Source organism: Octopus bimaculoides, chromosome 25 (genome assembly GCF_046866305.1).
Source record: "Octopus bimaculoides isolate indiv1 chromosome 25, ASM4686630v1, whole genome shotgun sequence".
In the NCBI taxonomy this organism is placed as follows: domain Eukaryota; kingdom Metazoa; phylum Mollusca; class Cephalopoda; order Octopoda; family Octopodidae; genus Octopus; species Octopus bimaculoides.
Window position 1 is genome coordinate 10,010,628 of NC_142952.1, and position 12,855 is coordinate 10,023,482.

Consider the following 12,855-nt stretch of genomic DNA (forward strand, 5'->3'; position numbering starts at 1 on the left):
TCCGTTGCGTGTGAAGAGGAAGATAATAAATAGTGAAAGTAAATGTTTACCAAGTGAACGGTTTCATTCACATTAACTCATTTTTATTTACTTTATTTATTAAAGCACGTTGTCCCACCATTCATTTAGAAGCATAATGTAAATCCAATTGCTAAGCAACAGTTTGTCGTCACAGGGTCTACGTCACATATCCCCGCCCACACAGACATAGAGAGAGAGCGACAGCGAGAGAGAGAAACAGACTGACAGATACACATATGAATGAGAGCGACATTCATACACCCACTGACACAGACACACACGCACCGACTTACGCACAGACACACACATATTTAGAGTGCATTCAAGGGAGATAACCCTCATTTGTATCGAGACGGAACCAGGAGATTGTCAAAGAGAAGCGAGAGACAGAGAGAGAGAAATCACTTGATGTATCAAACAGGAATCATCACGTATCGATTCCAAATCCTCCATCTTTAAAAACAAAAAAACATTTATTCACCTTTTATTCACCTTCGTCATAACATCGCTCATGTTTCTTTTGCTAAATTCCCCGAGCCGTTTTAAGAACTACGATGTTCGCCCTTCACGTTCTGGCCCGTTCCTTCCCTTCTTGGGTACCGTTCTATCGTCCTTGCTATTGTTATCAATAACACCTCGAAGAACCGAAGCAGCTGTTTCCGATGCTACGAAATTCTCGTCGAATGCGGACTTCATCCATCACAATTACGACCAGATGGTCGCCTTGCTGGACGAGGTACACAGCAAATGTCCCGACATCACATTGGTTTATAACCCTCCTGGACATTCGGTCGAAGGGAAAAATTTAACCGTGATTGAATTCAGTGACGATCCTGGAAAACACATTGCAGGTAGGTACCACATACTATTTTTTTAGAAGCCTTCTGATGATTCTGATTCTGATTATTATTATTATTATTATTATTATTGTTCAGTAGTTTTATTTTTATAACGTGCTTTCACTTCACTACCGAGCGCAGCTCTGTGTGACTTGGGTATTATTATTATTATTATTATTATCATTATTTCGGGGTCGATAAATTAAGCACTGAGATCAATGTAATCGACTAACCCCCTCCCTCTGAACTTCAGGCTTTGTGCCTATAGTTGAATATTATTATTATTATTATTATTATTATTATTATTATTATTATTATTATTATTATTATTTCGGGGTCGATAAATTAAGCACTGAGATCAATGTAATCGACTAACCCTCTCCCTCTGAACTTCAGGCTTTGTGCCTATAGTTGAATATTATTATTATTATTATTATTATTAATTTCGGGGTCGATATATTAAGCACCGAGATCAATGTAATCGACTAACCCCCTCCCTCTGAACTTCAGGCTTTGTGCCTATAGTTGAAAGGATTATTATTATTATTATTATTATTATTATTATTATTATTGTTATTATTATTATTATTATCATCATTATTATTATCATTATCATTATTATTATTATTATTTTAGTGTCGGGCTCTTTAGGTTCTAGTTTCAAAACCCATCGAGGTCAGCCTTCGCCTTCCAGTCCTTCGCAAGCTGTTAAAATCAAGTACCAGTCAAGTACTATGAGTCGATCGTGTCGACCAACACCTTTCTCCGAAAATTGTTGGGCTTGTTCTCTAAATCAGAAGCCACTATTTGAATCTGTAGAACACCGGAACCAGACGATATACCTTGTATTGTTTAGTCACGTCCACTTACATTCTGAGTTCAAATTCAACCAATGTAGACTTTACCGTTTATCTTCCCAGGGTCAATAAAATCTGTTCCAGTCAAGTACTGGTTCGAGTTAACCGTGTTTTCTCTTCGTCGCTGAATTTGGTGCTATTTTGTTAAAGGTCGAAACCGTTCTTTGTTTATAACATATAATACGATTCTCTCTCTCTCTCTCTCTCTCTATATATATATATATATATGATTTTCGCGTCGATTTTGATCGAACTTTTATATATCTATCAATATATATATATATATAAGGTTTTGACTACAAACCTTAAGAAGCTAAAATGACAATGTGACGGTGAAATAGGTTTCTTTAATTACGAAATTAATCAGTTGTTTTAAAAAATTTCCACTGAAAGCGGACATTACAATTATACCATTATGGCTTTTATGTATATACCAATATGTTATAAATTGTTCTCGTTAAGCATCGCTAATTTTATAATTATACCTCAATTATGGGGAAGTAATTTATCAGTTTGATGGAAAATTGTAGGTCTCGTTACGAAACACGGGCAGTAGTTTTACTTTTTAAGTGATTTTTAGGTATTATTGTTGTTGTTGTTGTTGTTGCTGTTGTTATTATTATTATTGTTCAGTAGTTTTATTTTTATAACGTGCTTTCACTTCACTACCATTATTATTATTATTGCGCTGGCAGAATCGTTAGCGCACGAGGCGAAATGCTTAGCGATATTTCGTCCGTCACTATGTTCTGTGTTCAAATTCCGCCATGGTCAACTTTGCCTTTCATTCTTTCGAGATCGATAAAATAAGCACCAGTTGAATGCTGGGGTCGATGGAATCGACTTATCTCCTCCCCACGAAATAGCTGGCCTTGTGCTAAAATTTGAAATTATTTACATCGACCTCAGTGCACCACTGGTACTTATTTAATCGATCCCGAAAGGATAAAAGGCAGAGTCGACATCGGCGAAATTTGAACTCAGAACGTAGCGGTATTTCATCTGTTGCTACGTTCTAAGTTCAAATTCTGCCGAGGTGGACTTTGCCTTTCATCCTTTCGGGGTCGATAAATTAAGCACTAGTTGCGTACTGGGGTCGATCTAATCGACTGGACCCTCCCCCAAAATTTGGGCTCCTTTTGCCTAGAGTAGGAAAGATTATTATTATTATTTACATCGACCTTGGTGCACTACTGGTACTTATAGTTGTTATAATAAACAAACAACAGCGGTTTTCAGTTATTGAGATGTAATTTTTGCACTACTTGTTCAGCTTCTGGTCGGTCCTGAATGAACAGAACTATGATTGAAGACGTTTCGGTTGTGACTATGATATGATATGTCTTATTTCTTTTGCTGATCCGCTATGTTACGGGAACGTAAAGAAATTAACTCTGGTTATCAAGCAGAGTTGGGACTGACTTAGTTGTTTTTGAATCATGTCACCCTTTATTTATTTGTCAAACCCTTTTCGTATTCTAATTATTGGGGGAAATCTTAAAAGGGTAAAGAAAAAAATTACAAGCCATACTCTTGTCTTACGATCTATTGGGTTGTCCGGAAAATTCGTGCCGATTTATAGTAGCTTACCTTACGACTTATTTGCCATGAAATCACTTCATTTCTGGGAAGAGGGTATTTTCAAGTTAAAGGAAAGGAGAAGCATTGTGCAACAAAATGGTTCATATTTGGTTGATTAAAAATGTAACGGCAAGTATTTATTGACCTTTTTCTTTCCTTAAAAATCGGCACGAACTTTCCGGACAACCCAATACATCAGAGTTTCTCAACCATTTTTTTTTTTTTTTCAACTATTGACTCCTTTGATTACTATTTTACTCTGGTGGACTTCGTAACCCTTCAATGTTTAAAAACTAGTTTTTATTGATATGTCTTTCAAAATTCCTTTTTTGTTTTTCACTCATTCACTTGAGTTAGTTTGCTATAGAGCACCCCGAGAGAATATGTTTCAAGGCTGGAAATATGTTGAGAAATATGTGCGAGAAAGAAACCTAACTGTTTCTCGCAATAAATATGTCTGGATCCATAAAAATACTATGTAGAGCTCCAGTTTACTACTTTGCTTGCATGGACCCCACCAAATTTTATATGCCCCTCCCCCAGCGGTCATAAGGACCTGGTTGAAAACTTCTGATCTAGATGGAAAAAATATTTTTGGGGAGAGGGGCGAGAAAGAGAAAGTGAGAAGAGTGGGAAAAGGAAGAGAAAAAAGTGAAAGGAGAGAAGAAGAGGAAGAAAGATAGATTGATAAATAAATAGAGAAAGAGAGTTGAAAATAAGAAGTTAAAAGAAAGGTAAATGAACACCTGGATGGAATTAACAGGTTATAACAATAACGTGGGGACAGGTGAATTCTAAAACTCACTCTTCGGTGACACAAACTTCTAGTTTTTGCGCAAAGCTACAGATTTAAAATGAGTGTGCATAGTCGATGGAATGAACCCTAGTAAACGTCTAGTGCTATTTGTTCCTGGGCCCCATAGGTATAAAGGGCGGCGGTGTTTCGGATCAGGACTCCTACATAAGTTGGATTTTTTTCCATTATGGCGGGGATTTTTCCAAGTCCCCCCCACCACCACTACGTCCGTGAGGGTGTAATAGGTGGAGGACAGCTTTTTATGAAAAAATTTTTAACCAAATTTTGTGAAAGTTTTGATTTTTTTTTTCTCACCTCAATTTGTGTGTGTGTGCTACGCACTTTAAAATGATGGGAGAAACCTTTTAGGTTGAAAAAAAACCCCCAAAGTTTTGAAAATGTTTTCAGACGGAAAAAAATGTGATTTAAGGGAGATTTAGCTGTTGTTTCTAGCACATCCTATGACCACCTAGTACCTTCCTCGTTTTTTTGTTACTTTGACATGTATTGATGTTTTTTCAATATTTCTCTCCCCCATAAACACATGTGTTATTAAAAAATTTGGGGGGAAAATTTTGATTTTTTTTAACCCCCTCTCCCTCCTTGTTTCTGTTTATAATTTTAAAATATTCGAAAGCCTAAGGTCATTGTTGGGATCTATCCACAGCGATTTTAAAAAAGGTATTTAAAGGATAATTTATTTTAATAGCGTACTTTTCTGTTAATAAATGTTTCTTACGCACACACCTACACACATACGCACGCGCGCACACACGCACACACGCACACACACACACACGGCCTCGCTGGATGCGGTGGGTGGGGGTGTTAAAAATTTAAGCTACAATTTTTTTTGCTGAAGTTCCAGTAATGGACCACCCTTGGGCTAAACAACCCGTGTGTTTCTTCGGCATCATCGTTTCATAAAATGTGTCGGGGAGAAAAATATCGAAAAACATCCATACATGTTAATGACAAAGAAACGAGGAAGGTACTTGGTGTTCATGAGAGGTGCTAGAAGCAACAGCTAAATTTCCCTTAAATCACATACCTTTTCGTTCGAAAAGGCTTCTTTCATGTGTTTTAAGTGCGTAGTGCAAAAATAAATTGGCCAAAAGGAGAGCTGTGAGGTCAGGGTTTGAAAAAAATCCCATAAATTTTCAACAAAAAAATGTTTTTTTCCATCAAAAACTCCCCATCATTTGAAAAATCCCCATTAAAACGGAGAAAATCCAACTTATGGGGGCGTCCTGCTATGAGTAAAAAATAAGCCGTCTTTCTCTGAAAATTTTTTTCCACCACATATTCCGATATAATCAGAATCTGCACCATCTGACGCATATTTGTAGAAATTTTCATTAAAAGAATATCCATAAGGCGGCGACCCGTTGAAGACTTCGTAGAGTTGATCGTCTGCTCATTAGAGAGAGAGAAAGAGAGAGAGAGAGAGAGAGAGAGAGAGAGAGAGAGAGAGAGAGAGAGAGAAGAGAGAGAGGGAGAGAGAGAGGGAGAGAGTTTATTTGAAAAATAACAAAAACTACGAACATGACTCTCAGATTATTCTGTAGCAGAATATTTTGATATATATATTCGTTGATAAACTCTACAGACATGGATGGTGCTGTCAGACGGGATTGTCCGAGGTGCAAGCAGAGCGACGAAACCGTTCTGCATGCGCTCGTTTAGTGTAGGGGAATTGCTGACTTGTGGAGTTCAAGTCGAACAGCTGCTGTCGCGTGTTGGACGGATCCGTCTGTCGTCCGAGTTCATAGCAATGGCTGCCCCGCCACCCTCTTTTAATCGGACAGACAAGGCAGTTTTCCTTTGCCTGGTGGCTGTGGCGAAAGAGGTTGTCTGGTGGACGAGGCTGAAAGGAATGAGGTCGGAAACATTCCTCTTTGGTAAAGACCTCGTCGACTTTTTCAAGTTTCACTTGAAAAGGAAAGTGAGGGTGGAGAGGGAGGTGTCGTCCTCGAGTGAATTACCTTATTTGCTGGTGTATAAACCGCACCCCCGATTTTCGGTCCCTGATAGGGGGAAAAACGTGGGGGGAAACTGGGAAATAACTGGGGCTAATGAAAAGGGAGAAATGTGGGATAAATACAGACTTCAATTTCATGATGATTTCATACTTAACGAACATTTCCGATTGCAATCATTGATATTCATAATTATTAATGGAAGAAGATTGAGTCCAGGTTTTAAAATGCAAGAGATAAGAAGAGAACGTCTTTTTATTATGTGTGTTTCTATGATTTATTCATATTTTGATCTTTATTCTTTCTTGCAAATGTGTGGTCCGAAAATGAACCGACCCTAATGAGTAGAGATTTCACTCAAAGCCTAAGAAGTCTTCGTAGAGTTGATCGTCTGCTCATTAGAGAGAGAGAAAGAGAGAGAGGGAGAGAGTTTATTTGAAAGAATAACAAAAACTACGAACATGACTCTCAGATTATTCTGTAGCAGAATATTTTGATATATATATTCGTTGAAAGCTATGACATGGAGGTACCCGCCTCATTTACCCGATTTGGTCTCTCGACATATTCACTCACATGCATGATTACGTAGACATGCACAGACATACATAATACATACACACACACACATCTCTATCTGTCTCCCTGTCTCTCTCACTCTCTCTTTCTCTCTCTCTCTCTCTCTCTCTCTCTCTCTCTCTATATATATATATATATATATATATATATATATATATATATATATATATATATATATATATATTTAGCGGAAGTAATGGAGTAACTCAAGGTCCGAGAGTTTCAGGCCTGTGAGTTTTTGCTTCAACATAACTAAATCACATTAAAATATCTTGAAATAGTAAATTTATTCAATAAAATCGCCATTGGCTCCAATCACAGCCTCCAGACGACTTCGGAATCTCCTGCAACTCCTGGACGGTCTCCTTGTTTAAATGCTGCCATAATCCAGTTCATCTTTGGTGTTACAAGGAGTTTTGTTGGTCTCTCGCTCAACTGCGCCCCACACATAATAATCAAGGGGGTTACAGTCTGGGGATTTAGGTGGCCAGATGTTAGGGGTGACGTGGTCACAGAAATTGTCTGACAGCCATGACTGGGTTCTCCTCCTTGTGTGACATGCTACAGAATCCTGTTGTCATACATAGGGTCTTCCAGCAGCCACTCTCTTCACTCAGGGCAGCACTACCTCCTCCAGACACTTAATGTAGGTCTCCAGCCACGGGCCGACCAAAGCCTTGTGAGTGGATTTTGAAGACAGAAACTGAAAAGAAACCCGTCGTATATACATACGTGTATATCTATTTGTGAGTCTTTGTGTCTGTGCTTGTCCCCCACCGCACTCACCCACCCACCCACTCCCCATTGCTTGACAGCCGATGTTGGTGTGTTTACGTCCGCGTAACTTAGCGTTTCGGCAAAAGAGACTGATAGAATAAATACCAGGCTTACAAAGGGTTAGTCCTGGGGTTGATTTCTTCGATTAAAAAAAAAAGCGATGCTCCACCATGACCGCAATCTTATGACTGAAAAAGCAAAAGTGTAAAAATATAAGCATATATATATATATATATATATATATATATACTACTCTTTACTCTTACTTGTTTCAGTCATTTGACTGTGGCCATGCTGGAGCACCGCCTTTAGTCGAGCAAATCGACCCCAGGACTTATTCTTTGGAAGCCTAGTACATATTCTATCGGTCTCCTCTCCTCTCCTCTCCACCCGAACCGCTAAGTGACGGGGACGTAAAGACACCAGCATCGGTTGTCAAGCAATGTTGGGGGGACAAACACGGACACTCAAATATATACACACACATACATATATATATATATATATATATATATATATATATATATATATATATATATATATATATATATATATACAGGCACCATATTTGATGGCATATGAGACAATTTTTTTTTTTTTTTTTTTTTCAAGACAATGTCTCAAACGAAAATAAAAGTACTCTTAATACACCAAAAGCTATTTTCTCTGACTATGCACTACTGAAATTAGGGCAAGTCTAACACATGCCCCATGCGTCTTTTGGGATATTAAGTGTGTGTGTGTGCGTACGTGCAGTATGGAACACATATCGTTTCAAATATAAGGTCTGGAATATCTAAATTCATACGATAGCCGTGTGATATACTTTCATGCTCCATCTGGAATATAAATATTATAAATGTATTTTCATATAACATAACATTTTTAATGTCACCGCACTCGTGCGCGCGTACTCTCTCTCTCTCACACTCACACACACACACACACACACACACACACACACACACACACACACGCACGCACGTGCATATACATATCCCCCCCTATTCCTTTTTTTACATATACGATTTACCATCTGCTGGCATGTATGTATGTATATATATATATATATATATATATATATATATATATATGTGTGTGTGTGTGTGTCTAGTCGTCTGTCTTTGCCCGTCGTATAAATATATATATATATATATATATATATATATATATATGTATGTATGTGTGTGTATATATGTTTGTGTGTCTGTGTTTGTCCCCCCAACATCGCTTGACAACCGATGCTGGTGTGTTTACGTCCCTGTAACTTAGCGGTTCAGCAAAAGAGACCGATAGAATAAGTACTAGGCTTACAAAGAATAAGTCCTGGGGTCGATTTGCTCGACTAAAGGCGGTGCTCCAGCATGGCCGCAGTCAAATGACTGAAACAAGTAAAAGAGTATATATTCTCTTGTGTGTGTATCTAATATGGTTAGAAGAAAGGGATATAACGCGTATGGATGTAGATCTAGAATGGGTTGTATGTAAATGTGTGTGTGTGTGTGTGTGTGTGTCTATGTGGTCTGTGCGCGAGTAAATAATTATAGGAGCAGTGACGAAAATATGGTAGATTTTATTATTTAAGCAACCATATGGAATATCATGAAACTGGGAACAACAGATGTATGTGTTTGTCCGTGTACGTATGTGAGTGTATGTATGTACCTATACATGTATGTGTAATGTACTTGTGAGTGTTGTGTGTGTGTGTGCATTAATTAATTATGTAAGTAAATTGTGTGTGTGTGTGTGTGGATGGTGGGGTAATGGTGTTCCTATGTATGGGTCAGTAACGTTTGTTTCTGTTAGAGTATTTATTGCGGATCTTTTTTAAAACGGGGGCCACATTTTTCATTAACGAAACACTTTGAAACTTGGAACACTGGTAGAATGTGTCATATAAAACATCTTTTTCTCTTAGTCTTCTTTAAAAAAAAAGAAATCCATAAATTATTCCATGTTAAAGTTGTCGTATTTCTGTAATTTCAACCAATCACTGACGTCCATTCAGCCGATATACATTAAGTGCCGACTACATAAACAAACGATTCTGAAACAATTAACCTTAACCCTAACCCTAGGGTTAAGGTTAGGGTTAGGGTTAGGGTTAAAGCAAATTTAAAATGAAAAAAGCAAATAAAACGAAGGTATGGAGATTAAATACGCTTTACATCGCTTAATGAGCCAAAGGAGTAAATGTAAACAACTGAATACTTGTCAGTGAATGGTTGAAATTATCGAAATAAGACAATTTTTTACATGAAATTAATTCGAATACAAAAGTATTTTTCTGTTCTATAACACAAAATAGATAAGTATACGAAGTTTGAAAGTCTTTCGGTACCAAAAACACTACGTAAAACATTAATGAAAAATGTGGCCCCCGTTTTAAAAAAGATCCTTTATTGCATTTGGAAACAAATAACGTACACACGATATACACCTTTTACATACCTTGCTATTGCATGGTCAGAAGTAACATTATTTTTATCATAAGGAAAGTCTGTTTGAATAAAGGAATTTCTAATATATTTATTTATTACATAACAACCTGATTGTCAATACTAAAACGATCACAGACCGTGCGATGGCGAATGTCTGTCAGTAAGGCGGCGAGCTGGCAGAAACGTTAGCACGCCGGGCGAAATGCTTAGCGGTATTTCGTCTGCCGTTACGTTCTCAGTTCAAATTCCGCCGAGGTCGACTTTGCCTTTCATCCTTTTCGGGGTCGATAAATTAAGTACCAGTTTCGCACTGGGGTCGATGTAATCGACTTAATCTCTTTGTCTGTCCTTGTTTGTCCTCTCTATGTTTAGCCACTTGTGGGCAATATAGAAATAAGTATTTCGTCTGCCGTTACGTTCTGAATTCAAATTCCGCCGAGGTTGACATTGCCTTTCATCCTTTCGGAATCGTTAAATTAAATACCAGTCAGTTACGCACTGGGGTTGATGTAATCGACTTAATCCCTTTGTCTGTCCTTGTTTGTCCCCTCTATGTTTAGCCCCTTGTGGGCAATAAAGAAATAAGAAACGTTAGCACGCCGGGCGAAATGCTTAGCGGTATTTCGTCTGCTGTTACGTTCTAAGTTCAAATTCCGCCGAAGTCGACATTGCCTTTCATCCTTTCGGGGTCGATAAATTAAATACCAGTTACGTACTAGGGTCGATGTAATCGACTTAACCCCTTTGTCTGTCCTTGTTTGTGCCCTCTATGTTTAGCCCCTTGTGGGCAATAAAGAAATAAGAAACTTTAGCATGCCTGACGAAATACTTAACGGTATTTCGTCTGCCGTTACGTTTTGGGTTCAAATTCCGCCGGGGTCGACTTTGCCTTTCATCCTTTCGGGGTCGATAAATTAAGTACCAGTTGCGTACTGGGGTCGATCTCACCCTCACCATTGCTTGACAACCGATGCTGGTGTGTTTCTTAACGGTTCAGCAAAAGAGACCGATAGAATAAATACTAGGCTTACAAAGTTCTGGGGGTGATTTTTTTCAACTAAAGGCTGTGCTCCAAATGATGACTGAAACAAGTAAAAGAATAAAAGAAAGAATATATATATATATATATATATATACACACACACAGGGTGCATAAGATATTTGAGGACAGATTTATGTTTATAAAAACACATATATAACTGATGTGTGTGTGTATGCATATGTTTGTATATGTGTATATATATATATATGTATATGTATATGTGCAGTTCATGTGGGAATTTATTCCAACAAAAGGAAAGAAAAAGACGTTTGATTTGGGTGTTTATGAAAGTGGGAGGAATGACCCTTTCATAAACGCCCAAATATCTATTGAATTACATTGTATTGAGTTGAGAAAAGGTCATAAAATAGGTGGTGGTGGTGGTGGTGGAGGCGGTGGCAGCAGCAGGGATGGGAAAGGGGGGCATTATGCTAACATTTTACTAATTAAGTCGACAAATATTGGGTTGTCAGAAAAATTTATTATTATTATTTTATTTTTTTTGTTTGATTGTGTGTGTTTGTGTGTTTTCTACTTGGCACACTATCGTCATATATCTGAAAAAGGTAAAATTTATTCAAGCTTCCAGAAAAAATAAATAAAAGTTGTAGAGTAAGAACAGAGTTAATCCTGTTATATATTTAAGAGATGAGGAATTATTTACATTATTTACATTATTTACATTTGACGGATATTTGTCCTCATCTTGTTTGTTGTTAACACGTTTCGGCTGATATACCCTTCAGCCTTCGTCAGGTGTCTTGGGGAAATTTCGAACCTGGGTTCTCATTCCTAACGATGTTATTATTATTATATTATTATTATTATTATTATTACTATTATTAATCAGGTCACTGCCGTGAATTGAACTCGGAATCTTGGGGTTAGTAGCCCACGCTCTTAACCACTACGCCGTATGCCCGTTAATCCTTCCCGACAAAACAAATAAAAATACATTTCCCATTAATTCAGTTAACATTGGAAAGGATTGAAATAAATGGGGAGGAAGAAAAAAAAGAAAAAACGAAACGAATTTAAATGAGAACCCAATATTATTGGAGCAAGGTATTATTAATTAAATGAAAGAAGAAAAGGAAAAGCTAATTCCCTTGAGGGTTTTTTAGGAAGTGAGCTATTTCAAGGGAAATAAATTTATTGAATTCTTGCATATTTCATTTATTTGGAAATTGGTGCCAAGAGATTTCTATGTAGTTCAGACCACTTTGATATTATTATTATTAAATTTACAGCCAGCTGTTAAAGAGCAAACAAGTACCATGCTTACATTGCATATTTTAGGTACCTAAATAGTCGCAAGCTGGTATAAATATCTTCTCGATTCTTCTATCCTTTAACCCAGCCAAATTTGTATTTTCTGGTATTCTTTGTCATCAGTTTTATAAAAGAACACTGTTCAGTTTCTTTCGACTAATTTTTTTCTTTAAGTTAAATCTGTAATTATTTAAAATTATGGTGTTTGTGAAAAGGTTAGTGATTGTCGTTGGCAGCCTAGTAGGAGAAGCACAAATATACACAATCCCGAACAGGTCTATCCATGACAACCTCCACCTTATGTGATACATCATGGAGATGGCTGGGACTAAAGCTCAATGTGATTCACCTTCTCAATCGTAACATTCATCCTTAGATCTCTTTTGAGTCTTACATGTGTTATCCTGGCCTCTTTAAATGCTTTCACTCCACTCCACACTTTTGTTCACCATCCAGCTCTATCCAAAGCAAGGGTTTGTATGTCCTCCATTCAAGTGACTTTATGGTAGTCTTTATGCCGTCCATGGTAGTCTTTATACCGATAGCGTTTCCTCTCTGCAAGCTCACCATAAAACAGTTGTTTGGGCATGCATTCATCCGCCATGTATATATGTGTAAATTCATATATGCATATGAACTTACACATATATACATACGTATGTGCGTAT

At 37.4% G+C, this 12,855-nt stretch overlaps 1 protein-coding gene across 1 annotated transcript in view; it reads left to right on the forward strand.

Moving 5' to 3' along the window:
- Window positions 1-392: 392 nt before the first annotated feature.
- Window positions 393-12,855, forward strand: part of LOC106873361 (carboxypeptidase E) — a 38,498-nt gene continuing 26,035 nt past the window's right edge. The window contains exon 1 of the mRNA XM_014920691.3: window positions 393-872. Coding sequence (XP_014776177.1) covers window positions 533-872 — 340 coding nt within the window. The 5' untranslated portion in view covers window positions 393-532. The remainder of the gene's footprint in view (window positions 873-12,855) is intronic.